Here is a 15,707-nt window from a genome sequence, read left to right as displayed (position 1 = left end):
TTCTGCTTTGTATTATCTAGGCCAGTGGCTGTCTGACCATGGCTTGTCCCTATCAGTGGGCAAATGTCAGGCAGTGGTATTTACAAGGAAGAGATACCTCCCGAACCTCAACATCTCATTTGAAGGTCAAGCAATCAACCTTGCAGTTAAAGCTAAATTTTTAGGTGTTTATTTAGACACACGACTGAATGGAATTGCTCATTCTGAACACATTATCAAAAAATGTGAAAAAGGCATCAATGTACTACGAGCAATAGCGGGAGTTTGGTGGGGTGCTCACCCCTATACTTTAAAATTATTATATAATGCCTTAGTACGTAGCCACATGGATTACTGTATGTTTGTTTTAGAGCCTTTTAATAAATCAGCTGCTGAAAAGTTAAATAAAATTCAGTATAGATGCCTTAGAATTATTCTAGGTGCAATGAAATCCTCCCCCACTAATGCTTTGCAGGTAGAATGCGTTGACCCTCCTCTATCCATCCGTCGACAATATCTATGTGACCGCTTTATCAGCAAGATGTTACAGCTGTCATCCCATCCTCTTTGGCACCGACTAAGCCAACTATCACACGCACCTTGCTCCCGTAACTCGTCTTCCTACTTGCTAGATAGTTTCCTAAAGTATACCAGCCTTCCTAATCCCCTGACATCTTTCACAATCAACCCACTATATTCAACCCCATTTAAAGCATTAATATACAACCCTTCCATCATCACAGATCTAGGTCTGAGTAAAGGATCCCCAGATACCAATATCAAACTACAAAAGCATATTAGTCAAAATTGGTCAAATCATCTTATTATATATACTGATGCTTCAAAGCTGTCTCCAGAAGGTTGTGTTGGTGCTGCATGTTGGGTTCCTGTTTACAGAATTGTTTTAAAATTTAAATGCCCTCCCGAGTCTTCTGTGTTTACCGGAGAGGCCATTGCTCTTTTGGAAGCAATCCTGTTTGCACTGTCCCATAACGTACAACAGACGGTTATTCTGACTGACTCTTTAAGCTGTTTAATGTCTATTAAAGAAAACCCCTTTCGCAGCAAATCACGATTTCCCATTATCTTAAAAATCCGGAAGGCTCTGCTCTCTTGCAATCAAAAAGGACTATTCATCTTACTGGTTTGGATTCCAAGCCACTCAGGTATTCCAGGAAACGAGACTGCTGACTCTTGTGCCAAAACAGCTGTTGAGTCAGGTTCTCTAGATCATTTTAAAAATTCATCGCATGACCTATGTACTCTTGCCAAAACATATATGGAAACAGCCTGGAAAATTTTTTGGAATGATTCCAAATTGGTTAAGGGTAAGTTTTACGCTACCATCCAACAAAACATACCAAGACAACCCTGGTTTTGTCACTCTCGGAGTACAAATCGCTGGACTTCATCCACAATTTCCCGATTGCGTCTTGGTCATGCTAGCACACCTGTACATCTGGCCAAACTCCGGATAAGGGACAACTCCATCTGTGAGTGTGGCTTGGATGAGGGCACTATAACTCATATTATTTTTAACTGTCCCAAACTTACCTATCCCCTCTATGACGTTCTTCCTCCCAAAGTCCCCCGTCCTTTGAGTGTTAAATGTTTTTTAATGTTTGTTTTTAGTCCTTATTGTAGATTTTTATGTAAATATATAGTAAGTAATAAAATTAAAGTGTAATGTACAAAAAATATCCGTGGTAGATATATATGTATGTGTTGTCTGTGCTGCCTTAGGTTAAAGAGCTAACTAGCTAATAACAACTATTTCTTGGTACAAATTCAAAATTAACTTTTCATTAGTTTCACCGATCAATCTCCTTCGTGCCTTCTTCATCTACAAGACATTGGCGAAGTACCTTGTGCCCAGTTGGCACAGACAAAAGCCATAAACAAGAATTGAATTGAATGTTGTCTTACAAATACTATATTGTTATAAATGTATTGTGAGGCTACCGTAAGTATACCAATTTCTTTAAATTTTTCACGGAGGGATTCACGTGATTTAAGTTTATATATTGACCGTACAGCTCTTTTCTGCAATATGAATATAGTTTCAATATCAGCTGCTTTGCCCCATAATAATATCCCGTAAGACATCACACTATGAAAGTACGCGAAGTAAACAAGTCTTGCTGTTTCTACGTCAGTAATCTGTCTAATTTTCCTGACGGCGTAGGCAGCCGAGCTTAGTTTACCTGCTAGTGTATCTATATGAGTACCCCACTGAAGCTTACAATCCAAGGTCATGCCCAGAAAAACTGTGGAATCTTCCATTTTTAATGATTCTCCATTTATTATTATATTTATTATTAAGGATTATAATTTAGAAACAATATGTCAACAATATTAAAAGAATACTGTTCTAAGCGTTGGCGGTAAGCCCCCAGTTGCCCCCAGGGTTTGTCTAATAAACTCATGGCGTTCGTACTCGTACCCGCAGGTACCTGGAGTGGACAGTGACCGAGGGCTCTGAGATCCGTCGCCAGGACTCCGGCAGCGTGATCGCGGCCGTGACCCGCTCCACCACGGGCTACTACATCGCCAAGGACTTCATCTACAACCGCATTGAGGATATCCATAACGCGTGCGTATACCATTCCCGTATTCCGTATAACCAACCACCAGAGTTAAATTAATAAATATACTTCAAAATTCATTTATTACAAATAGGCCCAGTTTATAAGCACTTTTGAAACGTCATGTCAGTCTGTTTGTAGTGACTCTACCACTTGGACAATACACACATCGCCATCTAACCCCAAAGTAAGCGTAGCTTGTGTTATGGGTACTTAGATTAACGATGAATTAAGTACAGATAATAAACAGATAAACACTCAGACACTGAAGAACATTAATGTGCAACACACAAACATTTTCCAGCCGTGTACTCAGAAATCAGGGTCACTGCCCAGATTTTTAGATCTTCTAAAAAAAGATTACCAACAGGGTTCGTTTTCGCGGTCAGTTACCGACATATCTCAGCGAGTAGCGAAGCCAAAGTGGCAAAGGGCGGATCAAATAGCTCGAAGAACTGATGGACGTTAGGGTCCCAAGGTGCTGGAATAGCGACCCCAGAACCATGAACGTTTTAAAAAATTTCAGTTGAATCTTTATAATTTGGTTAAATAAACAAAAATCAAAAAAAAAAATCATAATTCAAAATTTCTTTATTCATGTAGGCCTACTTATCACAGGCACTTATGAAGCGTTTATACATATATGTTTACATAATTGTAAGGCGATGGTGATAATTTCGTTCGCCAACTTGAATCTAAAGCTACAAGGGTTCCAAACGCGCCCTGGTCTAAGAAGAGCCCACAACAAACTTAGCCTGGGAAAATTTTATTTTGTTATCACCATCTTCCAGTAAATTTATATTAAGCTATGAAGCTAGAGCAATTCACACCCAAGCTTTTTTATCGTTTAAGTAATGATTCCTTAATTGCTGATGAATATATTTATGAATAATATACATAAATACTTATAATATACAGATAAACACTGACACCAAAAAACATTCATGCTCATCACACATAAGTACATTTTCCAGTTGTGGGTGGATTCCCACGGCCTTGGACTCAGAAAGCAGGGTCGCTGCAAACTGCGCCAATCGGCCGTCGAATTGTATTCGTCGGTATATTTGTATTGGTTTATATAATATTTATTTGTCTTTAGTTACAAATATTGTTTTATATATTTATTTTATGGGTATATGTATATGTGCACCACTAAACTTTTTTCTGTATTTGTTTTAGCCTAGAAGAAATCGCTATGAAGCGATAAGGCCACCAAATTGTATACGTTGTTTTGTTATACTTTTCTTTTTTATGTACTTTTTGTGGTGTGCAGTAAAATTATATTCATTCATTCAAACATCGTGATGACACTTTTCCAAATAACCTTACATTTTTTTTTTTCCTTTTCAGCTTTAAGGGACAAGACAGACGCATTGGCGCCATTATAAAAACATTGCTTGGGCAGTTCACCACACAAAAGGAACTTGACGAGGTATTTTTTTTCTTCTAGGAAGTAGTAGTAGCGGGACTTTTTGTAAGAATGCTGTGCGATTAAATTACGCTTATTTGTGCCAAAGTCAAAGTCAAAAACATCTTTATTCAAGTGGGCCCATAGCTGCCTAGAGGGTATGCCCAGGGAATCCAGATTATATTAAATAAAGAAAATCTCTAGTATGAGTTATGAAAATTTAAGGGTAGGCTTTTTCATTTCTTACAATACCGCTTAGTGCATACCATATGGTATACCATACTTTTGAAGTGCACATTACATGAGAATTACACGATAGTGAGATGATGGTGATAACCATATTCGTAAACTTAAAACTAAAGCTACGAGGGTTCCAAACGCGTCCTGGAAGAAGCTCACAACAAACTAAGCTGGGTGTTTTTTTTGTTTTCACCATCTAACATTGTCATTTCAAATTATTAGAAGAGCAACCTGGTTAGAGCAATAATTCACACCAAAGCTTTCTTATCGATTACGTAGTCCTTTATACTATAATAGGACTATTCTATAAGCTTACGTTTAATAATGCAGCACTTTGTAGAACTTGTTTCTTGCATGCCCTGCGAAGTTCTCTGCTTAAAGGCCATGGTTTTCCTCTAGCCATCATCATTTTTTTTTTTTTTATTAGCTAATGTTTAATAAAAATATGTAACGGACTTAGTTCCTACTGTCCTTAGTTTAAACTAGATGGCGCCACTCGTTCTTTGTCTCGTGCTATCGTTGTGTTCAACTCAAACTTTATAGTGAGGAGTAAATTTATCCAATGCATCTCTACGCCACCGACACAAACCCTAACACCATTAGGATTCGCCTCCAGAACGCGGCCGACCGCCTAGGCGATTGGTTCCGACCCGAAAACTCTCTCTGGTTTCAGAAGGTATTTCCGATGGAATCGTAAACAGATAGCCATCTATGGGCGCCCCGGTTCGTGGCAAAATAAAGTCAAGTACCTAGGAGTCACCTTCGATAAGCGTATGAACTTCGCAGCGCACATTCGCAGGGTCCGTAATAGGGCCGCGTTTGTGCTAAGTCGTCTCTACCCCATGATCGGCGGCAAAAGTAAAATGTCCCTCAGACACAAGGTCACCTTATATAAAATCTGTATTCGCCCTATAATGTCCTACGCGAGTCCCGGGTTTGCACACCTCCCGCACAGATCGTTTAACAGTTTGCAAAAGCTGCAAAACAAATTCATGCGCATGGCCACCAAGTGCCCGTGGTTCCTGCGCAACTCTGACCTTACATTGCGAGTTACTTCAAACGGCTCTCTAAAAGTTTTAAATTTAAGAGAACCGAGTCTCATCCCAACCCGTTAGTGGTGAAGGCGTGTTCTTACACGCCCAATCCAAACGTCAGCAATCCTAATAGGAGACGGCCCAGACACGTCCTTGACGATCCCGACGACGACATAACGACAGACAACGCTCCTTATGCTAGGGCCTTAGGGCTACACACCGATGACATAACAACCACGACACAGCGTCTTTGCCGACGAAGACGAGGTCCCCGATATCTTACGTCATCCGGACGTGGGCTCAATCCACGGCCACGGGGACGTACGGACTAATCACCGTCCGATCAGTCCTCCAAATTCCGACGTCCGCCTAAGCCGAATTCCGAGTCTCGCAGGAGACGCCCCTAGGTAGACGTCACCCTGATATTCCTCGAGTCCTGGGGCTCAAAACCCTTTATCAGGCGACGCTTCGCGCTCGCCCCGACCCACCGGTGACGCTGTTGAAACAACAGTTGTTGTAATAACATTTCGAATCCACACACACTCCAATGCATCATGTATGATGTAAACCATTTATTGGTTGCTAACTTTGTACAGGCAATAAGTGCTACTGAATGGATTAACATTAATTGTAACTGTTAAATAGTGTACGTAGCGGCTGGCGAACCCCCCTTGTCGTAAACGGACCGTTAACAGAGATAAACAAGTACTTATATACTGTGTTATTACCCCCTGGACTACGTGTTTCCTTTGACACTTGCTGTTATCCGCCTACCCATTTCATTTATTTTAATTCATATATCTCGTACCTACGTAATCTTTAATCTAATTCTTGTTATATATTTCATTCATTCGTTGTAAATAAATCCTTCCCTCTTCCAGTTCTTAGAGTGGCAGGACAAGAACGGCAAGTACCTGTCGGAGTCGAAGCTCGCCGTGTCGCAGGCGGTGGAGAACGCGCGCGTCAACATCGACTGGGCCAACAAAAACCAGAAACTAGTGGTGGAGAAGCTGCGGGAGTTCTCCGTGTAAGACAACTTGGTGACAGTAGTTTGACATTTGGTTGTTTAAGAATTGCAATAATATGTTAAGAATTGATATAAAACGTTTTTATTTTAAAACCCATGGAAAGCATTTGTTTTTCTAGGATTAAAAGCAGCCTAAAAATTGTTTTCCAAGTCCAATTTTAAGTAGCAAGTGTATCTAGTTAAAATAAATTGAAATAAAGCACTAAATATCAAAAAAAAAAATCATTTCTATTTTTTTTTGGCAAAAGCAGTCATTACATGGAAGTAACTTCATACATATATAATAACAATCTTATAAGTTTTAACATAGAATAAATATTGCCGAAAAATTACAGGTTTTTCTCAAGATAAACTATTAACATATTACTGCAATTATAATTTTGAGTATTTCTCACTTAGTTACAAAATATATTCGTGTTTGTGCTTCATTGCACGAGAGTGGTGCTTTCGGTTTAAATTTTATAAGTTGTAGAAATAATCATTTGTGTAGTTAAGAACTTGGCTTCGGCACTACTTTGCACTTTAATATAAAAATGTAATTATTAAACCTTTCCTCACAAATACTTATTTATTGTATTGTAAATATTTAATTTAATCAGAATATTATAATAATACTTAGTTCTTAAGATATATTTGTTTTAGTTTAATAAAAGTACTTAGTTATTTATTTATTGCCATACAAAAAATATTTTGACGTTGAACTAGGATGTAGAACAAGCTTGAACTAGTATTTGGTGGATTTTATGTGGTGTTTATTTTATTTATTTGATTTTTCGTTAATCAAAAAACAGTATGTAACCTTTGAAAAAGCATAATATTAATACACGACCAATCTCAAAACTAGTATTTGTTGCAATTATGGTACATTTAAATTTAATTAACTTTGTTTTGAAATGAAAATGAATTTATATTGCTGTATTTACTAATAATAAATGTTTTTTTTTGACTTATTTTAAAAGAATAACGAAACAAACTATTTTAAATTAATAAATTGCATTCCAGAAAAAGCAAAACAACTGTAGTGTACAGTTTATACTGGATAATTAAGTTCGATGTTGGTTTCTTAAATATAAACCACCCAGCGCTTTTAGGGAACTCTTAGTAAAAATATTATATAAGTAGGTACAAACAACAAATTTCCCGATACTGTTGCGCACAAAAAGTAAACTAAATTGATAAGTCGAAAACAGTTAATCTAAGTTTCACAAATTGGTGTATGTGCACAAGAGAATTGGCACCAATTGTGGTGTGCACGAAGATTACAACAATTTTCCCACACGCAAACTTGTTCAAGCTCCGGGATATTGCACAAACTGTAGTATATTTCACCTTCGGTATATAAAATGGCCACCATTATTTACAGTATTTATTGTGAAGCTGGTAGTACATAATTGTAGATGATTTGATTTTTCTAATTTTATTTTAGTGTAAAACTTCATAACGCACGTTTTCGAGTCGAGTATTCTTTTTCTGTCTTGTCATGTGACACCTTTTATCTAACCCAGTGTTTATTGTACCCGCCCGAAATTATGTTTTCTGAGGTTTTTTTTATTACACACTACTTTTTTTCCTATTTTTTATCTAGTTCCCATCATCTGGAACAGCCTTCGTGGGCGTCGTGGAGAAAAAAGCCACTGTTTATGTCATCTCTATATGCCATACACAATATATCCAGCTCGATTATGAATAAACCACATGTTTAGAAATATAACATCATCGCTGTTGACAAATGAGATTACGTTTTTTTAAGTGTTCCGTTAAACTGTATTCTATTTGACATCTACTGCTATACTATGCAGCATAATTATTTTTTGAGCAATAGTTAAGTAAACCTTCTTTTTCAAATAGAAAATAATTAGTTTTACATGGACCAAATATGAGATATTAGATTTAACTTTGCATAATATTTTATCACGGACCACAATTCTCTAGGGCCTACAACTTTTTACGGAATGTCAAAATTTTCGTCAAAATATCCCCTTAGTAGGATCTTCCGTTGACATTGGCTAAAAGCCTAAAGATGAAAAAAGTTAAGCAATTTATGAGGTATTACAACACCATTGCGAGATTTTAAGTTATGTACTTTCGCAATTATTTATGTACACCCCAAACCTGTAGCTGCTAAATAATATTATTTCATTTAAAAACGCTGTTTTTAAAATATGAGTAAAGCTGAAAACAAAGAAAAGCTTTGTTAAACTTGGCATTACAACACTGCCGTGTATCTAAATACATTTCGTGTGAAAATTCATTGTCATAGAGAATCAGGGCCATGCTCTGAAAATAAGTAAAGAAGCAAAAAGTACTTAATAAAATAAATTAATATAAAGCCGTCCACTTTTTTATACTTAAATACATTTTTATTAATTATAATTATCTTGTAAAGCAGTAGTAAACAATGGTATTAATTCAACTGTAATTACATAAATGTCTACACTGCACTAAACTGACATGTACTGTGATATTACATATATGACAGTTTAGTGGGGTTTAGACATGTCTAAAACTAGTGCTTTTTTTTAATAAGGTAGGTTAGTTACATTGTGAGAAGGAAAGTTTTAGAATTGTTATGAGCTTAATGATATTTATGTACAATTGAATTAGAACAATTAATGACATTGTCCCCAGTAACTTACGCACATGTTAGTAACAATAAATATTTGTTTTTAAATTTTGTTGTTTTTTTTTTCTATTAAGTATCCCATATTAATGTTGAGAGGCGTGTGAAGTATTGACCAGAGTGGTGGACTACGGTCAAAACCTCATTCTGCGAGGAGAACCATGGGGATTACGTATCTCACGACAGGCTTGCGACGGACTTAAATCTCGCGATCACTGTAAATATCAAACGTCAACTGCAGCTGTCAAACGTCACTTTTGACGTTTGACAGTTGCAGGGATCGCGAGATTTAAGTCTGTCGTAATCAGCGGTTGATCTCACCCTATGTTCGGCTAACCTAGCATCGCGCCTGACTTGGAACGTGCTACAGTCAACCTGTGGCAGTGATCATTTTCCTATAATTGTTACATTAAATAATAAATCCTTACCTACCCCTAACTATGATCCCCTTTTAAAGTATAAACTTAAAAAAGCAAATTGGGAAGATTATGCCCTATCCGTTGATTGCATTGTAGACACTCTGCCCGATTTGGAAAGTGATGGAAACATTCTGGTATGCTATGATCTCTTTTTAAAATCTCTTATATCTTCGGCCGATTCCCATATTCCAATAAAACACCCTGTGAAAAATCCACTGCTTTCCTCTCCTTGGTGGGATGATGAGTGCAGCGATTTATTTGGTAAAAGATCTGCTGCAGAAGAATTATACTCAGCCTGCATGACTCAGGATAACTTTAATAGTTACCAAAAACTGGATGCTAAAATTAAAAGATTAGTCTTCAAAAAGAAAAGAGCAAGTTGGACGCAGTTCTGTGAATCGCTTAGCCCTCGTTCACCCTCCACCATTGTGTGGGAAAATATGAGGAGATTCCGTCGCTCTCTGAGCCACGTTGATCCTTCCTCAAATAATCCTTCTGACTGGCTTAACAACTTTGCAGACAAATTAGCTCCACCTTATGTTCCCTATGTGGACTCATTTCTAACTACTACGCCAGCTCCAGCTACGGATGAAATGGATGCCCCCTTTTCCTTTTCTGAGCTTCAAATTGCTCTCAATGGTCTAAAAGATACAGCTCCAGGGGAAGATGGCGTTTCATATTCTTTCCTGGCTAACTTAAATGACAAAGCTAAAATTTATTACCTTAAAATAATCAATAAATGTTTGGAAACTGGTTCTATCCCAAACTCCTGGAAATCTCAAATTGTTATTCCTATCCTTAAACCTTTTAAAAATCCCCTTAATTCAAATTCATATAGACCCATAGCTTTGTCATCTACTTTAGCTAAAGTTACAGAACATCTCCTTAAAAACCGACTGGAATGGTTAATGGAAAGTAGAAATATTCTCCCCTCCTCCCAATTTGGGTTTCGGAAGGGTATGAGTACAACAGACAGTCTCAGTGTATTAACAACAGATATTAGATTAGCCTTTACAAAAGGAGAGTACCTTGTGGGTGCTTTTCTTGATTTTGCTTCTGCATATGATAATGTCCTACTTCCGGTGCTCAGGCAGAAACTACTTAAGCTGAGTGTTCCCTCGAGGATGGTTCATTTCATATGTAATCTGCTGTTTTGCAGATATGTTCTGGTAAAGCATCAGAATAATTCTCTTCCCCCCAGTTTAATCTGGAAAGGCCTCCCTCAAGGCTCTGTTCTCAGTCCTCTGCTCTATAGCATATATACCCACGACCTCGAATTGTCTGTTTCTAGTTTTTGTACCATTTTACAATATGCTGATGATATTGTCCTCTATCACAGCTCAGGCAGTATAGAGGAAGTATCCTGTCGTATCAATTCTGCTTTGTATTATCTAGGCCAGTGGCTGTCTGACATGGCTTGTCCCTATCAGTGGGCAAATGTCAGGCAGTGGTATTTACAAGGAAGAGATACCTCCCGAACCTCAACATCTCATTTGAAGGTCAAGCAATCAACCTTGCAGTTAAAGCTAAATTTTTAGGTGTTTATTTAGACACACGACTGAATGGAATTGCTCATTCTGAACACATTATCAAAAAATGTGAAAAAGGCATCAATGTACTACGAGCAATAGCGGGAGTTTGGTGGGGTGCTCACCCCTATACTTTAAAATTATTATATAATGCCTTAGTACGTAGCCACATGGATTACTGTATATTTGTTTTAGAGCCTTTTAATAAATCAGCTGCTGAAAAGTTAAACAAAATTCAGTATAGATGCCTTAGAATTATTCTAGGTGCAATGAAATCCTCCCCCACTAATGCTTTGCAGGTAGAATGCGTTGACCCTCCTCTATCCATCCGTCGACAATATCTATGTGACCGCTTTATCAGCAAGATGTTACAGCTGTCATCCCATCCTCTTTGGCACCGACTAAGCCAACTATCACACGCACCTTGCTCCCGTAACTCGTCTTCCTACTTGCTAGATAGTTTCCTAAAGTATACCAGCCTTCCTAATCCCCTGACATCTTTCACAATCAACCCACTATATTCAACCCCATTTAAAGCATTAATATACAACCCTTCCATCATCACAGATCTAGGTCTGAGTAAAGGATCCCCAGATACCAATATCAAACTACAAAAGCATATTAGTCAAAATTGGTCAAATCATCTTATTATATATACTGATGCTTCAAAGCTGTCTCCAGAAGGTTGAGTTGGTGCTGCATGTTGGGTTCCTGTTTACAGAATTGTTATAAAATTTAAATGCCCTCCCGAGTCTTCTGTGTTTACCGGAGAGGCCATTGCTCTTTTGGAAGCAATCCTGTTTGCACTGTCCCATAACGTACAACAGACGGTTATTCTGACTGACTCTTTAAGCTGTTTAATGTCTATTAAAGAAAACCCCTTTCGCAGCAAATCACGATTTCCCATTATCTTAAAAATCCGGAAGGCTCTGCTCTCTTGCAATCAAAAAGGACTATTCATCTTACTGGTTTGGATTCCAAGCCACTCAGGTATTCCAGGAAACGAGACTGCTGACTCATGTGCCAAAACAGCTGTTGAGTCAGGTTCTCTAGATCATTTTAAAAATTCATCGCAGGACCTATGTACTCTTGCCAAAACATATATGGAAACAGCCTGGAAAATTTTTTGGAATGATTCCAAATTGGTTAAGGGTAAGTTTTACGCTACCATCCAACAAAACATACCAAGACAACCCTGGTTTTGTCACTCTCGGAGTACAAATCGCTGGACTTCATCCACAATTTCCCGATTGCGTCTTGGTCATGCTAGCACACCTGTACATCTGGCCAAACTCCGGATAAGGGACAACTCCATCTGTGAGTGTGGCTTGGATGAGGGCACTATAACTCATATTATTTTTAACTGTCCCAAACTTACCTATCCCCTCTATGACGTTCTTCCTCCCAAAGTCCCCCGTCCTTTGAGTGTTAAATGTTTTTTAATGTTTGTTTTCAGTCCTTATTGTAGATTTTTATGTAAATATATAGTAAGTAATAAAATTAAAGTATAATGTACAAAAATATCCGTGTTAGATATATATGCATGTTTTGTCTGTGCTGCCTTAGGTTAAAGAACTAACAAGCTAATCACAACTATTTCTTGGTACATATTCAAAATTAACTTTTCATTAGTTTCACCGATCAATCTCCTTCGTGCCTTCTTCATCTACAAGACATTGGCGAAGTACCTTGTGCCCAGTTGGCACAGACAAAAGCCATAAACAAGAATTGAATTGAATTGAATTAAGTCTGTCGTGAAATACGTAATGACCCTTCCGTGCCCTGTAGCGGGTTTTAATTTTGTTACATCTATACCAACTTTCCATATTATTGTAGTCACTGTTATTTATTGCAGTTGCCAAAAACCTTTTTTATATTAAACACAATCAATTTTCGGTATATGAACTCGAAAGCATTAAATGTTTTACAAATAATTCTATTTTCCAGCGACTTTGAAGATTCTTTAATGAAATTTAGGGGATTCTCAAGTGGAAACAGCGTCAAAAAATTATCATCTGTAACAGTTTCTGTGATTCCTTTTGTATTTATATTAATAAATTAACTTGTAAATATGTACATATCTTTGTTTAGTTTTTAATTATCTTCACTCATTGAACTAAGAATATCCGGAATCCTCATTCAGCCATTACTGTATGCAGTACATTGTGTCCAACAGTGAAAACGCCCCGTGCACGTCTCACTTTACACCCGCGGAACGTTGCTAGCTTAGGACGTTTTTTTCCATTTTTCCATGTTTGGGTAAACGTTTAGAACTTCAGAGGTAAAATAATTACTGTCCACTGCTAAATGGTATGAAGTAACTACCAGTGGTAGTTCGAGAAACACTACTAAAGTGGAGTGGTTTTTGATGCTGTAATATAAGTCGTATACGGTTTCTGTGTATTCTGAATTCTATGTCTTCGCTATGATTTCTCAAAGCCTAAGGTACATTCACCTTTGGGGGATCCAAAAATCAAACTTAGCGCCTCGTGATTTGTAAGGCTCATATATGAATATATTTAACACTATTCCAATAAGGCAGTTAAATAATAAAACATAAATTTTGTAAATTTCAATTATATTTCTCAATATTCATTAATATAACCTTACATCTATAAATAATACTACAAAAATGCTTATACCATGGAATAAAAGTCAATGGCACCATACGGTAACTAAGAAACCGGCCAAGGTTGAGACGTCACTTAAAAATTAAAATCTAAAATAAGGGAATAGAAGGTTAAAAAGCAGGCTGTAAATACTATATTGATTACCATTCTAGGACCTGCAGTGCTATTCTATATCTCAGTTGACACCAAATTTTTGCTGTGGAAAGTTGCTATCAAATAAATATCAAAATGCCCAAATCATTATTATATATTTGTACTTATTTATACATTTTGCATTTAATCTGCCAAAACTGCGAACCTTGTAAGGAAATGTAAGTTCCGGTATTTTTAAAACTTAACAGGTACCAGTGGAAAACCTGACAGTTTGCATCTCAATAATAATTGATCGAAGCTATAATATTTCGTTGCAACGCCAATGTGATGTTCTTTTTTAAAAGAAAACTTTCAGAACGTACCTAATTAATAGGTGTTCCAATTGCAAAATAAAAAAAAATATTTTGGCACCATTTTTTTTTTGTAAATTTTACATTTCGTTATTTGAAATGGGAATCAACGACGTTATTGGAAATCGACTAATAATAGTAATTTTTTTTTACACACAAACCTATAAACTATACTGACAGGTTTGTTTTCTTTTTCTTTGTCAATTTAGTGTAATTAAGAGATTTTTAACAGAATTATATATTTGATATTGATGCCCAATATAAGTCATTATATTAATTGTATTTTTGTAAATGTATTTAAATATATACTATGATATAGAGTATTCATCAATTCCTAAGTCCATCAAGGCAGATAGTTAAGTCACTTATTATAAGGCACTATGTTCAGAGAAAATGCTTACGCGTATCATTTACTTGGTTTCGTTTGCGATTTCGTTAATCGGGGATTTATTTTCCCTGGATGACTGTACTACATCTATAAAATAAACACGATCCGTTGCTACGTTGCTGCGTGAAAGATTGATAAACTTAGATTCATTTAACTGGCTTATGACTCTTATTTTTTTATAGTAGTTGTTTAATCATTGTATTTCATATCGTTTAACCAAAGTATAGGTAGGTACTTATTGGCTTTCTGTTAGAACAAGCAGATACACGCAGCAATGGAGCAATGTGATTCAATTACTTAGAATTGAAATAGCACTATTAATATCCAATGAAAATAAATCCACACAGACTAAGTAAGTTGCTAAAAAATCTAAATACCTTAATTCCGAAAAGAATACGCGTCAGCCTTTAAACGTATCATACAATTGTTTTAATAACTATGCAGTAATAATTTTTTATTAATAAACACTTAACTTTCAATAAAATGTCAAAAATATCACAATATAATAATCAAAAAATACAGTCTATCGCTATTTATATTACATCAGAACACCATTATGTTATTCGAATTCTTAAAAAATAGTTCTTACTAATGGCAACACCGATTTTTTAATATTAATAATTATTATTAATAGTACGTTTTTTTCAATTTTATTGCCTTGTTATTCATATTTATCTTTTGGATCTGGCAATACTTTTTTCTCTTTTAGCCTTTGACTGCAATGTAGTGTTAAGTGATAATGCAGTCTAAGCCCATACCCCCCCCAATCGGCTCTATGCGCCATCGTACCGCAACGCTAAATCGCTTGGCGCTTCGCTTTGTCAGCAGTGTGGTAACTAGCCAGGGTTCTACCGGACCAGGGTGCCTAGTGGAAGATCTTCTATATAAGTCTACCCATTCGATCGCGAAAAAGTAAATTACGTTTTCTCGTAATCCATAGAGCGCCACCTCCATTTTTTTTCCAAAAAAACAAGTATGTTAGAATTAATAAAAACAAATATATTAAAAAGAGAAGGATATGTTTTCATAATTTTCTAAACCATGTAAATTTCACACTAAAAAGTAAGAAAAAGATAGTGAGTATATATTTTTTTATATATTACAATACATAAATCACCAAAAATTAATACTTATAATATACAGATAAACGCCTAAATAATGAAACACATCCATATATTTAAAACAAACATTGTTGCCACAACTGCAACAATGTATCGAACCCCCGGTTTCGGGCTCAGAAAGCAGGGTCAATGCCAACTGCGCCAATCGGCCGTCAATATTATAAGATTGAAAAGAAAAATTTAACTTGAAATCGAAAGATCCTCTAGTTACAATACTGACGCTCTTTTGATTCGCAGTAACGAAACTAGATGGCGCTTTTTGGTTTGGCAGTAACGAAACTAGA

The 15,707-nt window shown here is 36.5% G+C and overlaps 1 protein-coding gene across 3 annotated transcripts in view; it reads left to right on the top strand.

The window, feature by feature from the left end:
* The window catches only part of LOC120634187 (aminopeptidase N-like), a 54,632-nt gene extending 45,688 nt beyond the window's left edge, over positions 1-8,944 (top strand). For all 3 annotated transcript variants that reach the window (XM_039904636.1, XM_039904637.1, XM_039904638.1), the window contains exons 16-19: positions 2,429-2,572; positions 3,915-3,996; positions 6,128-6,273; positions 7,859-8,944. In XM_039904636.1, coding sequence (XP_039760570.1) covers positions 2,429-2,572; positions 3,915-3,996; positions 6,128-6,273; positions 7,859-7,976 — 490 coding nt within the window. In that variant the 3' untranslated portion in view covers positions 7,977-8,944. The remainder of the gene's footprint in view (positions 1-2,428; positions 2,573-3,914; positions 3,997-6,127; positions 6,274-7,858) is intronic.
* Positions 8,945-15,707: the final 6,763 nt, after the last annotated feature.

Source organism: Pararge aegeria, chromosome 23 (assembly GCF_905163445.1).
Source record: "Pararge aegeria chromosome 23, ilParAegt1.1, whole genome shotgun sequence".
Lineage (NCBI taxonomy): Eukaryota > Metazoa > Arthropoda > Insecta > Lepidoptera > Nymphalidae > Pararge > Pararge aegeria.
Note: the sequence above shows the minus strand (reverse complement) of the source record. Positions and strands in the feature narration are given on the sequence as shown.